At 36.0% G+C, this 15041-nt stretch overlaps 1 protein-coding gene across 1 annotated transcript in view; it reads left to right on the top strand.

Annotated features, from left to right (window-relative positions):
• ttn.1 (titin, tandem duplicate 1) overlaps nt 1-15041 on the top strand; it is a 685821-nt gene that overhangs the window by 482777 nt on the left and 188003 nt on the right. The window contains exons 149-156 of the mRNA XM_041201521.1: nt 635-715; nt 3368-3451; nt 4215-4298; nt 9466-9549; nt 10734-10817; nt 11555-11635; nt 12073-12147; nt 12581-12664. Coding sequence (XP_041057455.1) covers nt 635-715; nt 3368-3451; nt 4215-4298; nt 9466-9549; nt 10734-10817; nt 11555-11635; nt 12073-12147; nt 12581-12664 — 657 coding nt within the window. The remainder of the gene's footprint in view (nt 1-634; nt 716-3367; nt 3452-4214; nt 4299-9465; nt 9550-10733; nt 10818-11554; nt 11636-12072; nt 12148-12580; nt 12665-15041) is intronic.

Genomic DNA, 15041 nt, shown 5'->3' with positions numbered 1-15041 from the left:
GCTACAAATGACACTTTAACAATTACCTGAATAAAAGCAATCATTCAAAGATATACAAATTAGAAGTGACTAACTAAAAAATGAAATATAGAATTTTGACTTATAAGCAAATGAGTCAGATAGTAAAATCCTCCTACTCTGCCCAGTAATGCGTCTTAGCCATAACTTCAGATGAGAATCTTCCAATTCTTTGCATCAGCAATCCAGTTCTGGATTGAGATCTACAATTTAGTGCCAAATTTGAGACATTTTTAGTCAATTGGACACTTATCCATTATGAACCACATTAAGTTTTAATCAATTTATTTTATATATAACCTTTACAGCCAGCAACATCCCATTAGTCTGCACTGGACTCCAGATCCCAAAGAATAAAAGACTGTATCTAACTTATTTCACCATTTGGTTGTGAACTCTAGATTTTATGTTTATTTTGCATGTAGATACCTTCTCTTTAATTAAATAATTGTGTTATTATGAAAAATAATGCATTTTATTTCTATATCTTGCACTTCTCATGTAGTGTAACTTTTCTCTTGCAAATTCCATGTTATCTTGACCTGTTTAAGTGTTAGCCTAGTTATGTGAATATTTTTGAATTAATTCCATCTTAAATTAATAATGTTCTTTAAAGTGCCAGAATTCATTCAGAAGACCACTCCTGAAGAAATCAAAACAGTTCCTGTTCCAAAAAAAGATATTATATCAACTAAAGGTATACTTTTTTATAATCTTGTAATCTTCCGTTAAGATCAATGTTACCTTTCATTGTCTCCTAATACGTTACAAAGTGTTTCCTTTTGGTGCTCCTTGTTATTTAATGGAAATTGTCTTTTTCATATTTGTTAATGTGTGTTAATCTGCTACAGTACTGTGGCACCCTGTGATTCATATTTAAAACCTATGAGCAGAATCTTCTGTTCAGCATGCAGGGGCGGGCCCCACATGCCGACACGTAAAATGATGCATGCGTCCCGATGTCACCCGCGCACCATTCTGATCTTCTGTTCGGCGGGCGCGCACTAGAGACAGCTGCATGCCCACCAAGCTGTCAAAGGCCTGTTAAAGCCGTTGATCAAACAATTAAGCCAATTGAGAAAGCTGTCCGTCTAACCTTAAGGTTGGCGGGCAGGCGAAGAGCCCAGGCGGCACTTCGCATGGGCGGGATGTGGTTTCATGAAGTGTTATAACAATAAATATTTTTGGAACGTTTGAAATACCTGACCCAGTTCATGTGATGCTGTCACATGAGGGGACATGTGTAAATGATTTTTTAGCTTCTTGTACTTAAAATTCACATTATGAAATTAGTCTCCCTGAGGCAGCTCTGTGCCTCAGGGAGATTTCTGTGCTTTTTATTGAAAGAGTGCAGGCCCTGACTCTACCTCCTGCCCCTTCCCGCACAGGTAGCATTGAGTGCTTCCGGGCACGCGTCACGCCTTAATTGGCCCGCCCACGCAAAATGGCAGCGTGCAGCTGATTGCAGGTAGCGATAGGCTCCGCACCCGCTCCTGACCGGCCCACCCAACAGGGAGAAAATTCTCCCCTATGTGATTTTGTCATAAACAGTAGTTCTAACAGGTGTAAAAAATGTTTGTGCAATGTGGACTTTGGTCTGTGATTTTGAACATTCAGATCTTTACTGAAATAAAATACTAAAATGAATAAATATGAATTTTAATGCAATTTTAATTATTGCATTATAATTTGATGACTCATTTTGACAAAAAAGTGAAAACTTAGCTTTAATTATAAGATCAGTAAGGAAATTAACATAGGCCAAAATTTTTCCGTCAGCAAGTTGGGGGCGGGGCCCGCTCGCCGACACGAAACTGACATGGGATGACGTTGGGAGGAACCCCAGATATCATCCCACCCCATTTAAATATTCAGGAAGGTGGGCGGACAGCAAAATCAGCTGTGTGCCCGCCGACCTGTTAGGGCCAGTTGATTGACAGGATAATTAAGCTAATTAAAGGCCCTGCCTGCCGAACCTTAAGGCTGGCGGGCAGGCCAGGAGCCCCAGCGGGCTTCTGAAAAAACATGAAACCTCATCCACTGGCGGGATGAGGTTTCATGTCTGCTTTAAAAAACTTTAATAAACTTGATGGCCAGAATTTAGCCCTCGATGGACGGGCGTGCTCCACCAGCTCAGCGGCAGGTGGGCAACCGAACTCCGCTGCCGAACCGGGCCCCGCTGCCATTCTGAGTGGGTGAGCCAATTAAGGCCCACCCAGTGGCCTGCCCGACTGGCTTCCTGTGCGGGGAGGGGAGGGATTCCCCAACTGTCAAGCGCGCAAAAGAGCGCACTGCTCCCTGAGACTAAGTGCTGCCTCAGGGAGATTGGTGACAGTTTAAAAAACATCAAAATTAGCAAAATAAAATAATTATTAACATGTCCCCCTCGTGTGACATTGTCACACGAGATGGGATATGTTAATAAATATTACATAAACTTTATTAAAGATTTTTTAAACAGACATGAAACCTCATCCTGCCAGTGGATGAGGTTTCATGTCTTTTCTCCTTCCCGCCAGGGCCTCTAGCCTGGCCGCCAGCCTTAAGGTTAGGCAGGCAGAGCCTTTAATTAGCTCAATTATCCTGTCAGTGGCCTCAGTTGGCCGTTGACAGGTTGACAGGCGGACAGCTGATTTCGCTGAATATTTAAATGTGGTGGGATGACATTGAGGTTTCCTCCCGATAACATCCTGCATCATTTTCCCATCGGCGAGCAGACCCTGCCTCCAAATCGCCGACGGAAAAATTCTGGTCTATGTGATATTTATTAACATGTCCCATCTCATGTGACATTGTCACTTGAGGGGGTCATGTTAATAATTTGTTTATTTTTCGATTTTTTAAGTTTATAACACTTTCAGTGCTCTCCCTGAGACAGCACTTAGTCTCAGGGAGATGTGCGCTCTTTTGCGCGCATGAGCGAAAGAGTGCACTTTGACAGTTGGGGAATCCCTCCCCTCCCCCCGCACATCAAGCGCAAAGCGCTTCCCGTTGGGTAGCCCACCCACCCAAAATGGCGGCGGGGCCCGTTTCGGCAGTGGTGATCAGCTGCCCGCCCGCCGCCGAGCCGGTGGGGTCCGCCCACCCATCAAGGGCAAAATTTTGCCCATTGTCTCAAATATATTTTGTCAACAAACCCATTGCTGACTGACACTACTTAATTGATTGAGGCAATATATAAATGACAGCAATTTTGATAAAAAATAATTGTCTTTTGATTAGAAGAGATGTCTTTTGTTAGTTTCATCTTTCACTTATGTTTCATACCTTAAGTTGTTTTTACATATCTTCATTGTCATATATTATACATTCTTGAATGAATCTGATCTTAAACAATTGTCCTTTAAAGTACCAGAGATTCGTAAGAAGCCAGTTGTGGAAGAAGTGAAACCAGACACTATTCCAGAAAAAGAAGAGATCACTTCAACTAAAGGTAGAAATATACACAGGACATTTTGTACACGCTTTATTCTTTTATGCCATGACAACATGTTGTTGCCATTATAGTTATAACAATTTCTGCTCTTTGTGGTCATATCTTGAATCTCAGCCTTGCTTTGGCGCTGCTTGTGCTCCAGATGTAGACTGTCTTTCTGTTTTTATGAGAGTATAATGTTCTGTTAAAGTGTTCTATATTTGTGCTTTGTGTAACACAACAACCATGTAGGGAAATGTTTTTGAATGAATTTAAAGGAAATTTACACTTCGTTTCTGCAAATGTTAAAATTTGTAGTGAATTCTAATTCACAGTTTTACTTTGTTAAATTAGTATTATATTGCAACATAGAGCATTTATTTTGAAAAATTAAAATATAATTATCGGCTAACAAATATACATAAATTGTGAGCCTGTAACACATCCTTTAGTTTTATCTTGTTGACCAAAATAATGTTGTAGTATATTTTTCTCTGCAGTATAGATTATTTTCTTAACCATACAAAGAAGATACTGTGTCCAAGTATATCAATGCCAAACTTCTTTATCATAGTTGATGCGCAATTGCCTTAATAGAGGACATGTTCATACAAGTAAATCTCCTTCTGATTTAAAAAAACATAAATTTGCATATGTGAATGAAATACTATATTTGTATCTCTTGTCATTTGTGTTTCATGTTGTCTATTGTTTAACATCTTCAGAATTATGTACATCTTATTGAGTTAATTTGCTCTTAATACATAATTGTTCTTTAAAGTGCCAAAGGTTCCTAAAATGCCTCTGGCTGAAGAAAAGATACCAGCTTCTCCTCCAAGAAAAGAAGCAGTCATTTCAGTCAAAGGTATAAAATAAATACAGAAACCATTGTTAAATGTATGTTATGTTTATGAATTTTTTTGTCATTATCTTTTGTGTATTTGTTTTTTATCATGAAGTCATTTTGGGATTAAAGCAAAACAAGTGTTTAAAATTAACTTATAACACAATGATAACTAAATACAGTTTGACCTCAAGCATTTGAAAATGTACAGATATTAATAGTCTTTAATTTTGCCCAATCTGTTCTAACCAGTGATTTTACATTGACTTGGATAAATTTAATTGGGAAGTATGATTAAGAACATTTAAACTAATTTATAAAGTTGAAAATAATTAAACTAATTTGTGAAAACAATTTTTCTTTTATTATTTTAGCAAAGATGCAGTCTAGCAATATATAAATATTCTGATTATTATTCTGCTCAAATGCAACAAACTATGTAGATAAGCACTCTAGTTGTCTAATTTATTAGTTTCGTTGCACATTCAAGATGTCCATGCCATGTTTCTTAGGTGGGTTCATCTGGTCTCAATTAATGTAATATCATGAAAACCATGCTTATTTATTTGAGCTAATGAAACAATAATGTTCTTTGAAGTGCCAGAGGTTCCTAAGAAAGCCCCTGTTGAAGAAATTAAAGTAGTTACTGTTCCAAGAAAAGAGGAAGCCCTTCCAGCTAAAGGTACAATAGTGTGACAATATATTCACATTATTAGTTTGAAAACAGCTACTGCTTTCATGGTCATCTCTCAAAACATTGCATACCCTATCCAGAATATGGAATTGATCATTTCTATATTTATTTGTCAGTTTATTTGTTTTGTTATGACATAGTATTCTGTATGTTTTGTTCATGTAGTAATAACTTTTACATGTAGGGAAACTTTTTTTGTTAATTTGATATCAAATTTGAAAATGATCTGAGACATTTCAATTTGTACAGATTACAATGAGAGAGATTTCCAAAGTTAGCATATTATTATATTTTCAATTAATGAAAATGCTCCAACAATATTTGTTAGTTCAAAACTGCAAGCAAGTGTATGTTTTAATTCGTTTTTACAATGTGGATTGGATCATTGTATTTGGAAAAGTTTGGACAAAAATGCCTTGTTTTTGTAAAGACAATAGAATGTGAAATAGTTCAATACATATACTATCAGTGCACAAAGATCATTTTCTTCTTGATATAGTTGTTATTTTAATTCATAAGAAAATGTTGATTTGCATAAGTTTGTCTAGCAACTTGTCATGTGTTCTTGAATTCTTGTTGATGTGTCTTAAAAATTTTATATAAGTTCTTTTGGTGAACCTTATCTTAAAAGCATTATGTCATTTAAAGTGCCAGAGGTTCCTAAGAAAGCCATAAAACCAGAAGAAACACCAACTGTTGTTCCAAGAGATAAAGTAGCACCAGCTAAAGGTACAAAAATGCAATAACACTCTTATAACACAGCGACATGCTTACATCATTAGAATGAAAACAGTTATTACTTTCCTGGACACGCACTATTCTTATTCAGAACTTTGTTTCTGGTTCTTCTTGTTATCCTAACAGAATTCGTTGACTCATCAATTTATCAACTAATCTGTTATAATGTTGTGGTGCTATAGTTAATGTTATATCTGTGTGTATTGTAGAAGTTGTAATGTGCACAGAATTAGATATAATGTTACAGCACAAAAACAGGCCAGTCAGCCTGACAGCTCCATACTGGTGCTTAAACTCCAAATGAGCCTCCTTCCTCCTTACTTCATCTCATCTTATCAACATATCCTTCTTTTCCTTTCCCCCTCATCTAATGTTTGCTTAATGATATCTATTCTAATCACCTCAACTATTCTGTACAGTAGAAAGTTCTATATTCTCATTGTCTGAGTAAAGAAGTTCCTTCTAAATCACCTTAGTGGATTTATTCATGGTTATTTTATATTTATGATCCCTAATTTTGGATTCCCCACAACTGGAAACACACCATCAAATCCCTTCATAACTTATAGACCTTAATCAAATCATGTTTCAATCATTTCATTTTTAGAGAGAAGAGCTCCAATCTGTTCAGCCTTTCCTACATTTGGTTATATACTTTATAAAGCAACCAAATAAATCAGAATATTATTTTGAAGATTTTATTTTATACCCAAGTGTAATGTCCCAATGAGCAACAACCCACAATAAATAACGTTTTAGTCAATTATATGAATGATTGATTGTATTTGAAAAAGCCTGGCATTTTATTATTGGAAAAAATCGTTACTTTCAAGGCAATAAACATTTTAAAAGTTACATTAGCAAATGCATGTTCTCTTAGTTCACTGAGCAACTGTATGATGACAGTAGAGTTCATACAGAATTGACTTTTCAATTAATAGCCAGAATGTTGACATCGGCGTGCGGCGCCGGGCCCGACAGGCTGACGCGTAAAGTGACGCGCGGTGACGTCGGGTGTGCGTTCCCACACCAGCGTGCCTCACTTAGATATTATGTTCGGCAGGCATGCTCCAGAGGCGGCTGCGCACCTGCCAAACTGTCAATGGCCTATTAAAGCCATTAAAAAACCAATTAAAGTAGTTATCAACGCTGCCCGTCCAACCTTAAGGTTGGCGGGCAGGCGAAGAGCCCAAGCGGCCTTCGCGTTTTTCAGGAAACCTCATCCATGGGCGGGATGAGGCTTCCTGAAGGTTTTATAAAATTATTAATTAATTAGTGTACAATTCACAAACATATCCCAGCTCATGTGACACTGTTACATGAGGGAACATGTTTAAATAATTTTTTACTTTATGATATAAAAACTTTTATTATGTACTTAATCTCCCTGAGGCAGCTCCATGCATCAGGGCGATTCCTGCGTTCCTTTGAGCGTGCGCACGAAAAGCGCAGGCCCCGACTCTCCCTCCTCCTCCTGCCCGCACAGGTAGCACTGAGCGCTACTGGCTGTGCATCACAATGGACAGGCCTTAATTGGCCAGCCCACATTAAATGGCGGCATGCAGCTGATTGTGGGTGCAATTGGCTCCACGCCCACTCCCAACCATCCCGCCCAACATGCAGAAAATTCTCCCCAATGTTTGTGTTCCTATAAGAGAAATATAACTCTGAGTTAGCTTTGTTGTAATGAGTGTTTCAAGTAATGTGAACATATTTTTAAATATCTTCAATAAAGTACATTTTTTTGGATTGACCACATCTTAAAACACAATGTTCATTAAAGTGCCAGAGATACCCAAGAAGCCAGAAGTACCAGAAGACATTAAGCCAATTGTTGTTTCAAGAGAAAAGGGTGTCATCTCAACAAAAGGTACAAATGTACACTGAAACATTGCATTCAATCTTATTTCTACATTTTATAGCTTTCTTGGTGTGCTATTATATAAATCACTGTCTGTTTGTCATATCTTTCTCATCTACCAAAGCCAAAACTCTTATTTTGGTTCATTTTTTTTTGATTTCTGTAATTTGTCTTGCCTTTTAATTGTGAATTTATTTCCATGGTCTTCATGTAAATCTTATATATACAATGTATGTGGTGCTCGTTTTCATGTGTTATTTGGCATCTCAAATTTCATTCATGAGTCTGTACTGTAATAAGAGGAGGTTTAATTTGTAGTAAAATAATTACTTACTCATTTTTGAAAATTGAGAACTATATGTTAAGTGGCAGGACACCATCATAACTGGAGGGAGTAGGAGATAAAAGACAGTCATATTGCCTTTATTGACATGATGGAAATAAATAGTGGAATAGCACAATACTGATTAATTGCTAATATTTGGCCTTAAGCATTTAATTTGAATATATATTGCTAATAGTTAATTAACTATACCATTCCTCTTGAAATAATTAGTTTAAAAAATCTGGTGTGGAAGAAGTATGAATAAAATAATTTTAAATGACAACTTAATGGGTAAGATGATAAGAATTGTTTTGTGGTATTCTGAGCATGATAAACTGCTGTTGCAAAAAGATCCTTATTCTTCAGTGATGGTGGATTATAGACATAATGGGCCTGATATTAACTCTGCGTAAATGGATGACTTAAAATCTTACCCATATTTTTGGATGTAATAGTTATGTTATTCTTAGAAAAAGGATTATTATCCTGTATTAGATTTGTCTGTACTTATGTTTCATGTTGTGGTTTCTTTTAAAAATCTCTTCAAAATTAAACACACCGCCTTCAATAAATCTCATTCTTAAACAATACTGTTCTTTAAAGTATCGGAGATTCCTAAGAAGCCGATTGTTATTGAAGCTCAACCAGTCACTGTACTAAGAAAAGAAGAGGTCATCACAGTAACAGGTAGAAAAATACATGGAAGTTCTTCTATAGCATTGATTTCTTTTTCTAACTTTCATGGTCTTCACGTTAGCCATACAAGTGCTACTTATTTGTGTACCCTGTGGCGTTTTATGAATTTGTGTTCTGTAACATTGTAGACTATATTTTAAGTCTGTTGTCTCTATCATCATAAAAAGTTGTTTTACTTGTAGAAAACGTCATTCATTTTTTGAAATTGAGATATGAAGGTATGTGCCAAATTATATAATGCAGGACACCATCATGGTTGAAGGGAGTAGAGTAGGAAATGTGATGAGAGAAACCAAAAAATAATGAGTGAGTGATTCCAAGTTTGGGTTTAAACCCTGTATATTGTAGGAAAAAGAAAGAACTGGGTAAAGACTGCTTGCATATTACAAATTAAATATAATTTAAAACTTGGGAACATTCAGTATACACTAATTTCAAATAATTGATTTACGAAACTACAATGAAAGAAAAAAGACCTTGTTTTTATCCTTTTATCCCAAGGATGCGGAGGTGTTTTGAAGTGAATTCACATGTAATGAAGGCAAATGTGCAGCCAATTATTATACAGCCAAGTCCCATACCCAGCATTGAGATAAATGACTACAAAATCTTTTTTTGTTGTGGTTAAGGATAAATATTAGCCACAATAGTGGAAAGAAAATCTCCTGCTGTTTTTTTGAAAAATGTCATGGGACCTTGTGTCCAGTTGAGTGGGCAGACAAAACCTATTAATTTACTTGGACAGTTTGTTTAATATAATATAGTCTTGTGTTAGCTTGATCTGTCAAATTTGCTTCATGTTGTTCTGAATTGTTAAATATTTTAAAGTTTTTTTTAAATCAATTTCATCTTAAAACAATGATGTCTTTTGAAGTGCCAGAAATTCCTAAGAAGCCAGTTGCTGAAGAATTTAAACCAGTTACTGTTCTGGGAAAAGAAGAGATCATTACAGTTGAAGGTACAAAAATGAAAGAAAGACTTTCATTCAAACTTTGCCCAACATAGTAAATTATTGTGAAAATAATTCCTAATTTTCATGATGGCATTATAAATCATAACCAGAGCCTGATTCCTGATCTTTATGTACCATTTATCTTCTCCATGTGTATCCATTAGTGCATGTTGTGGTGTTTCTGTTTTATATCTGATTGCATTGCTTGAGCTGTCATGGGGGACATGCAGGGCAAATCAATTAAAATTATTTCCATCAGTATTTTATATTTGCATTAAAATGAAAGCTGAGGTGGCACAACTGAAGCTTTAATAACTAATAATATTTAATTAAATACCAAGAAGCTAGAAATAATTAAGTAAATATTTTAACATCATTATGTACTGACAAGAAGTATTATATAAGTGAAATGGGAATGCCAATTAGAAGAAAAATAATTTAATTATAAAACAGTAAGGAACATATTTCAAAACTGCAGCCATTTTGACCTACTCCTACTGTAATCAGAATAGACAGAAAGTAAGCTGAATCCTGACCTAGAAATAAACATTATGGTGGCCTAGTGGCTGTACTGCTGCTGCCCATCTGCTACTAGGTCATGGCTGTAAGGAGACCGGAGCATAGTTAGGGCATCCACTGTCAGGAGTTTTTGAAACCTCAGTCTTAAAAGAACTTTGCATGTGGGGTCAACATAAGATTGTCTGATGGGACCAGGTGTTTGGTTTATCTAATGGTGGATATGAAACTGTGACCTGTACCCTAGAAAAGTTAACACTTTTTTTTAAGTGGCCACCTTTGTGAACGGTCTCTAGGAGGGGAGGCTAAAATTTCCTTCCTGATTTAGAGGCCCAATACCTTTATGCTTGACTTTATGACAAACATCTTAGATGTGACCCTATTTGACATGTGAATCCACTATTTAACAGCAACTTAAGAGTAATTCTCCCAATTTGATATCTTTTAATTTAGCCAAAGGAAAATGTTCTTGCTGGCTGCTGTCCCATATAAGAAATTGAATAACTGGCCTATGGATTTCAGGTTTTATGTCTTCATAAAATGGAATGCCATTTAATGTTAGTTGGTATTGTTAAGTGTTTCATGGGACTTGGCTTTGCTTGTTTTTAAATAATTTCAAAATGCTTACATTTTCTTGAATAAATTACATTTTAAAACAATCATATTCTTCAAAGTGAGTGAAGTTTATAAGAAGACTATTACTGAAGAGTTCCAACAAGATGAGGTTCAAAGAAGAAAGATTGTTACTCCAGTAAAAGGTACAAAATAGTCAGAATTTTAGACTAGCCTTCATCTAATGTTACAGAAGTAGCTTTCATAGTCATCTTATAAATCCAATTCTAAGTTCTTTGTTTTTTCTTCTTCGAAAGTAATTTGCCTTAGCCATATTTATGTAAATCTATCATCATTGTGTGCATTTCTCTTTAACTGTTACGTCAATGAATGTATTTTACATCTGTTTGTGTTGTTAATGCTGTCATAACAGTAACTCTAACTTCAAGGAAAATATTTTATTTTGCATTCAGTGCTGTCAATTAAATGTATTTTTTGAGTTTTTTCAAATTCTGCTGAAGTTTTTACGACAATGTAAGTTACAAAACACCAGGAACATATATGTTATTTTGAAAGAAATCTGAAATTACTTGCTGACTCGGATCATTTTATTTGTGAAACGAAAAGAAAATGGTAAAACAGTGTAATTTTTTAATTTAATAATTTAACATAATGAATAAGATTCTTTATCTTTTAATTATTGTGAGAAAGGTAATACAAGCATTAGCAACACAAAAGTGTCCTTATAACCATTCCCTCCTCAATTGCCCAAATAGTAATTAATAAGATATAATAAAAATGTTGCATTGCAAGAGAATTGTTGCTTTGTGATAATTTTGTCTGTTCTGTATGTTTCATGTTATATTAATTTGTATACACAGCTTTAGCATGATGTATATAATTGCCTAATGAATCTTATATTAAACAATTATATTCTTTAAAGTGCTGGAGGTGCCAAAGAAACCAGTTACTGAACAAGTCCAACCAATTAAAATTCCAAGAGAAAAGGTCACTCCTGTAAAAGGTATATTTTAAAAAAATCCATGAAAATATTATTTCTATATCTTGACACTTCCATTTGAACAATTTCTATTTTGCACAGTCACTTCTTCATTCTGTCCAGAATTTGCTTTGGTATTTCTTACTTTTCGTTAAAGTGAAAATGAGAAGTAATTTTTTTTTCTAGTAAAGATAGCAAAAATGTATTTTGCCAAATAGATTTTTCTTCAAGTATAATTCACCAATGCAGAAATATGTCATCATTACTGCTTACTACTCTTATATTGAATCGCGGCACATTTACATTATTTTGATTTAACAATTGTCTTGTATTTGAAAAAGAGAATGTGTTAATTTTGTGTATTATATGTTTTTTATGTGTCTGGATTTGGTCAACTAACTTTAGTGTTATCTGAATCATCTTAAATGAACCTCATCTTAAACCAATAATGTTCTTTAAAGTGCCAGATGTTCCAAAGAAACCAATTGATGAAGAACCAGTTACTGTTTCAAGGAAAGAAGTTGCACCAACTAAAGGTACAAAAGAACACAGAAGAATTCCCATCCAAATCTTGTTCTTCTGCACTGAATCATTCTGTTCCTTAGATCATTGTCATTTTTTTTTCATAAATCATGGCAACATCTTACTTATGCTGTTTTTATTCCAGCAGCATTTCCATGAACTTATGTTTAGTCATTCTGTTCTTCTGCAGCGTGGTAGTTAACATAGTTTTTGTTTTAGATTTGTGTGGAACACTCACACAACTATGTAGAAAAATCATAATACCTGTTACAATTGTCTCTATATCAATTTAATACTTAAATTGTCACAAGGAAATATGTCCTATTGTGTTGGTTTTGTGTGTCTTGTTATTTTGAATTTAAGTAACTTAATGGCTTTATAGATTTTCTTGAAATAATCTCGTTCTAAAATAATACCATCCTAAAATTATAATAATGTTCTTTAAAGTGCCAGAGCTTCCAAGAGAGCCTGTTATTGAAGTGGAGAAACCAATTGCTATTCCAGGAAAAGTGGAGGTTCTTCAAAAAAAAGGTATGCAATAAAGGAAAGGATTTCAGCCAATATCCATGGAACATAATGTTCTGGCCATTACACTATAACATTATCTTTTGAATGTTATCTCATTAATTTAACTAAAACTTCACTTTGAAGACAAATAAGTAAGTTGAATTGTCTTTTTATTACCATTGTTGTGTTCTGCTATTTATGTTGTGAGCTGTTGATTGATGTACTGTCTTATTCATGTTGTCCTATATTAATTGTAAATTTCATATTTTGTTCTTTAGAGAACATAACCAAAACTTGGGGTTGGAATTGAAAATTTGAATTTTTGCAGATGTTTGTAAGTGAATGAAAGTCGATTATAGAAATGATAGATGTGTCTTACTTTCCCAAAGGCTAAATTATATAAAACACCGTATTCAGAAAGATGTAGAAATTATTTTTAACTGATATCTGTAGTGGCCATTTTAGAAGCTCAAAAATGTAGTTGGTGACTTGTTCACTCTGATGTAAACTGCACTGGATACCATCTTGGTACAACACTAGTTTGATGTTAATATTGGCATTTTCAAATTCCATCCTCCCACCGACATCCCATCTTAACCTTACACAGCTGAACACATGATAAACTGAACATAGGACGCTCCATCAACACTATTTAAAGGAATCATGAACTACTCATAGGCCAGCTGCTGGATTAGTTTTTCTGGCTGCTGTTTTTGGAACTTTGGTATAATTGCATAAAGTTTGAACACTCTACAAGGTCTGACTCGTGCTGTGCTACTTTGTTGATTTGAAAGTTTGTTTAAAATTTGCTAACACAAGTTGTTTCCAGGCTTGATTTGCCTAGCAGAGCTGCCTCTGTAAATTGAACAGGACTAGGAGAATGAAGAGAGGACAGAAGAGCAGGGCAAGCTGCTAGAAGAGGGAGGAGGAGGGCAGAGGTGCTTTCAGCAGGAGGGCATATCAATGGCTGGTCTTTAGGGAGCAATTCTTTTACCTCAACTTCAACATGGATTAAGGTTTGAGATGTCTTCACTTCACAAAAGAGATCACAACTGGAATCTGCCAACTGCTGCAGCCACAACTGCAATCTCAAAGAAGATCAAGGACAGCCTTGTTGTGTCTGTCAAGGCGATGTAGCTCTTAACTTTTATGTGTCTAACTCTTTACAGGCTGCTGCTGGAGATATAAGCAATACCCCACAGTTTTTAATACACTGTTGAGTAAGAGAAATCACTAAGGCAGCCTATACAGAAAGACAGCTTCATCTCATTCATTCTTGCTAGAGACAAGCAAACAGAGCAAACATGAGGGTTTTCACTGAGTATAAGTTTCCCTCTGGTGTGGGTGCCATGGACTACCTGCACGTAGCTTTGCATGAGCTTCATGTGAACGCGACAATTTTCAGGACCGACAGGGATTCCACTGTCTCAATATACTGTTGATGTAGAACCACAGGCAGCTCATCATGAAGGTGAATGTCTATTATCCTGGCAGAGCTCTCTGTGTCACCTGCATTTGACCCACCATGACAAGCTAGAAGCTGACCACTGAGCAACAAGGGTTATCCACTAATGACATGGCTCATGTTTCCTGTCCAGAACCCACACACAGGAGCCTAGCATGTCTACAATGAAAGTCATGCTGTCACAAGGAATATGAAAGAGTATTCTAAAGTGACTCTGCCACTGTCTGAACCACTGTGGAAGAGCAGTTTTCAATTGAGCAAATTCAGGATTTGTGCTAGTAGGCTTCATGCTGCATAACATCGCCTTTATGAGAGAGGACAGGAGGATCCATGTAGGCCGTCCCCTTCTGCCCCAGCTCTATGTGAAATAATTCATGAACAATAGTAGCACCTCAGCCATACTTTCCAGTCACCAAACTCCCACAACCTTTATCCTTCCTCTGTCACAGACCACCATTTCATTCTCTTTCTGGCACCACAAATGTAAAAACATTTGGAAAATGCACATTCTAATGCAATTTTAAAAATTCGGTCATGAGAAAATGTATATTAAAAAAAAACTAATCACCCTTGTGCATTCCTCTGATGCTTCTGTACTGTCTATGCCGCTATGGGATACTTCCTCAGTTGCTACAGCATAGGTGACAGAAGGCTGCTCGCCTTAAATTGAAGAGACAGCAAATGGCTGTGAAGGATTCAAACAACTTTGAACCCAGAGGGCGCAGCTTTGGACTAAACCATTTTAGCCTGGACTGCAGCTGTCAGGAATGGCTCACTGACTGACAGGCAACAAGAGCACTGGGTAGAGTGGCAGAAGTGGGAACAAGAATGCTGTATTCTTCAGAGAGAAGTTCCACTGCACTCTCATGAGCCTCTGCCACTCTGGCGGGGCAGCTCTTCAGCAATCCTACTGATTTGTTAGACAACAGATTAATG

This window comes from Carcharodon carcharias, chromosome 12 (assembly GCF_017639515.1).
Source record: "Carcharodon carcharias isolate sCarCar2 chromosome 12, sCarCar2.pri, whole genome shotgun sequence".
Taxonomy (NCBI): Eukaryota; Metazoa; Chordata; class Chondrichthyes; order Lamniformes; family Lamnidae; genus Carcharodon; species Carcharodon carcharias.
Note: the sequence above shows the minus strand (reverse complement) of the source record. Positions and strands in the feature narration are given on the sequence as shown.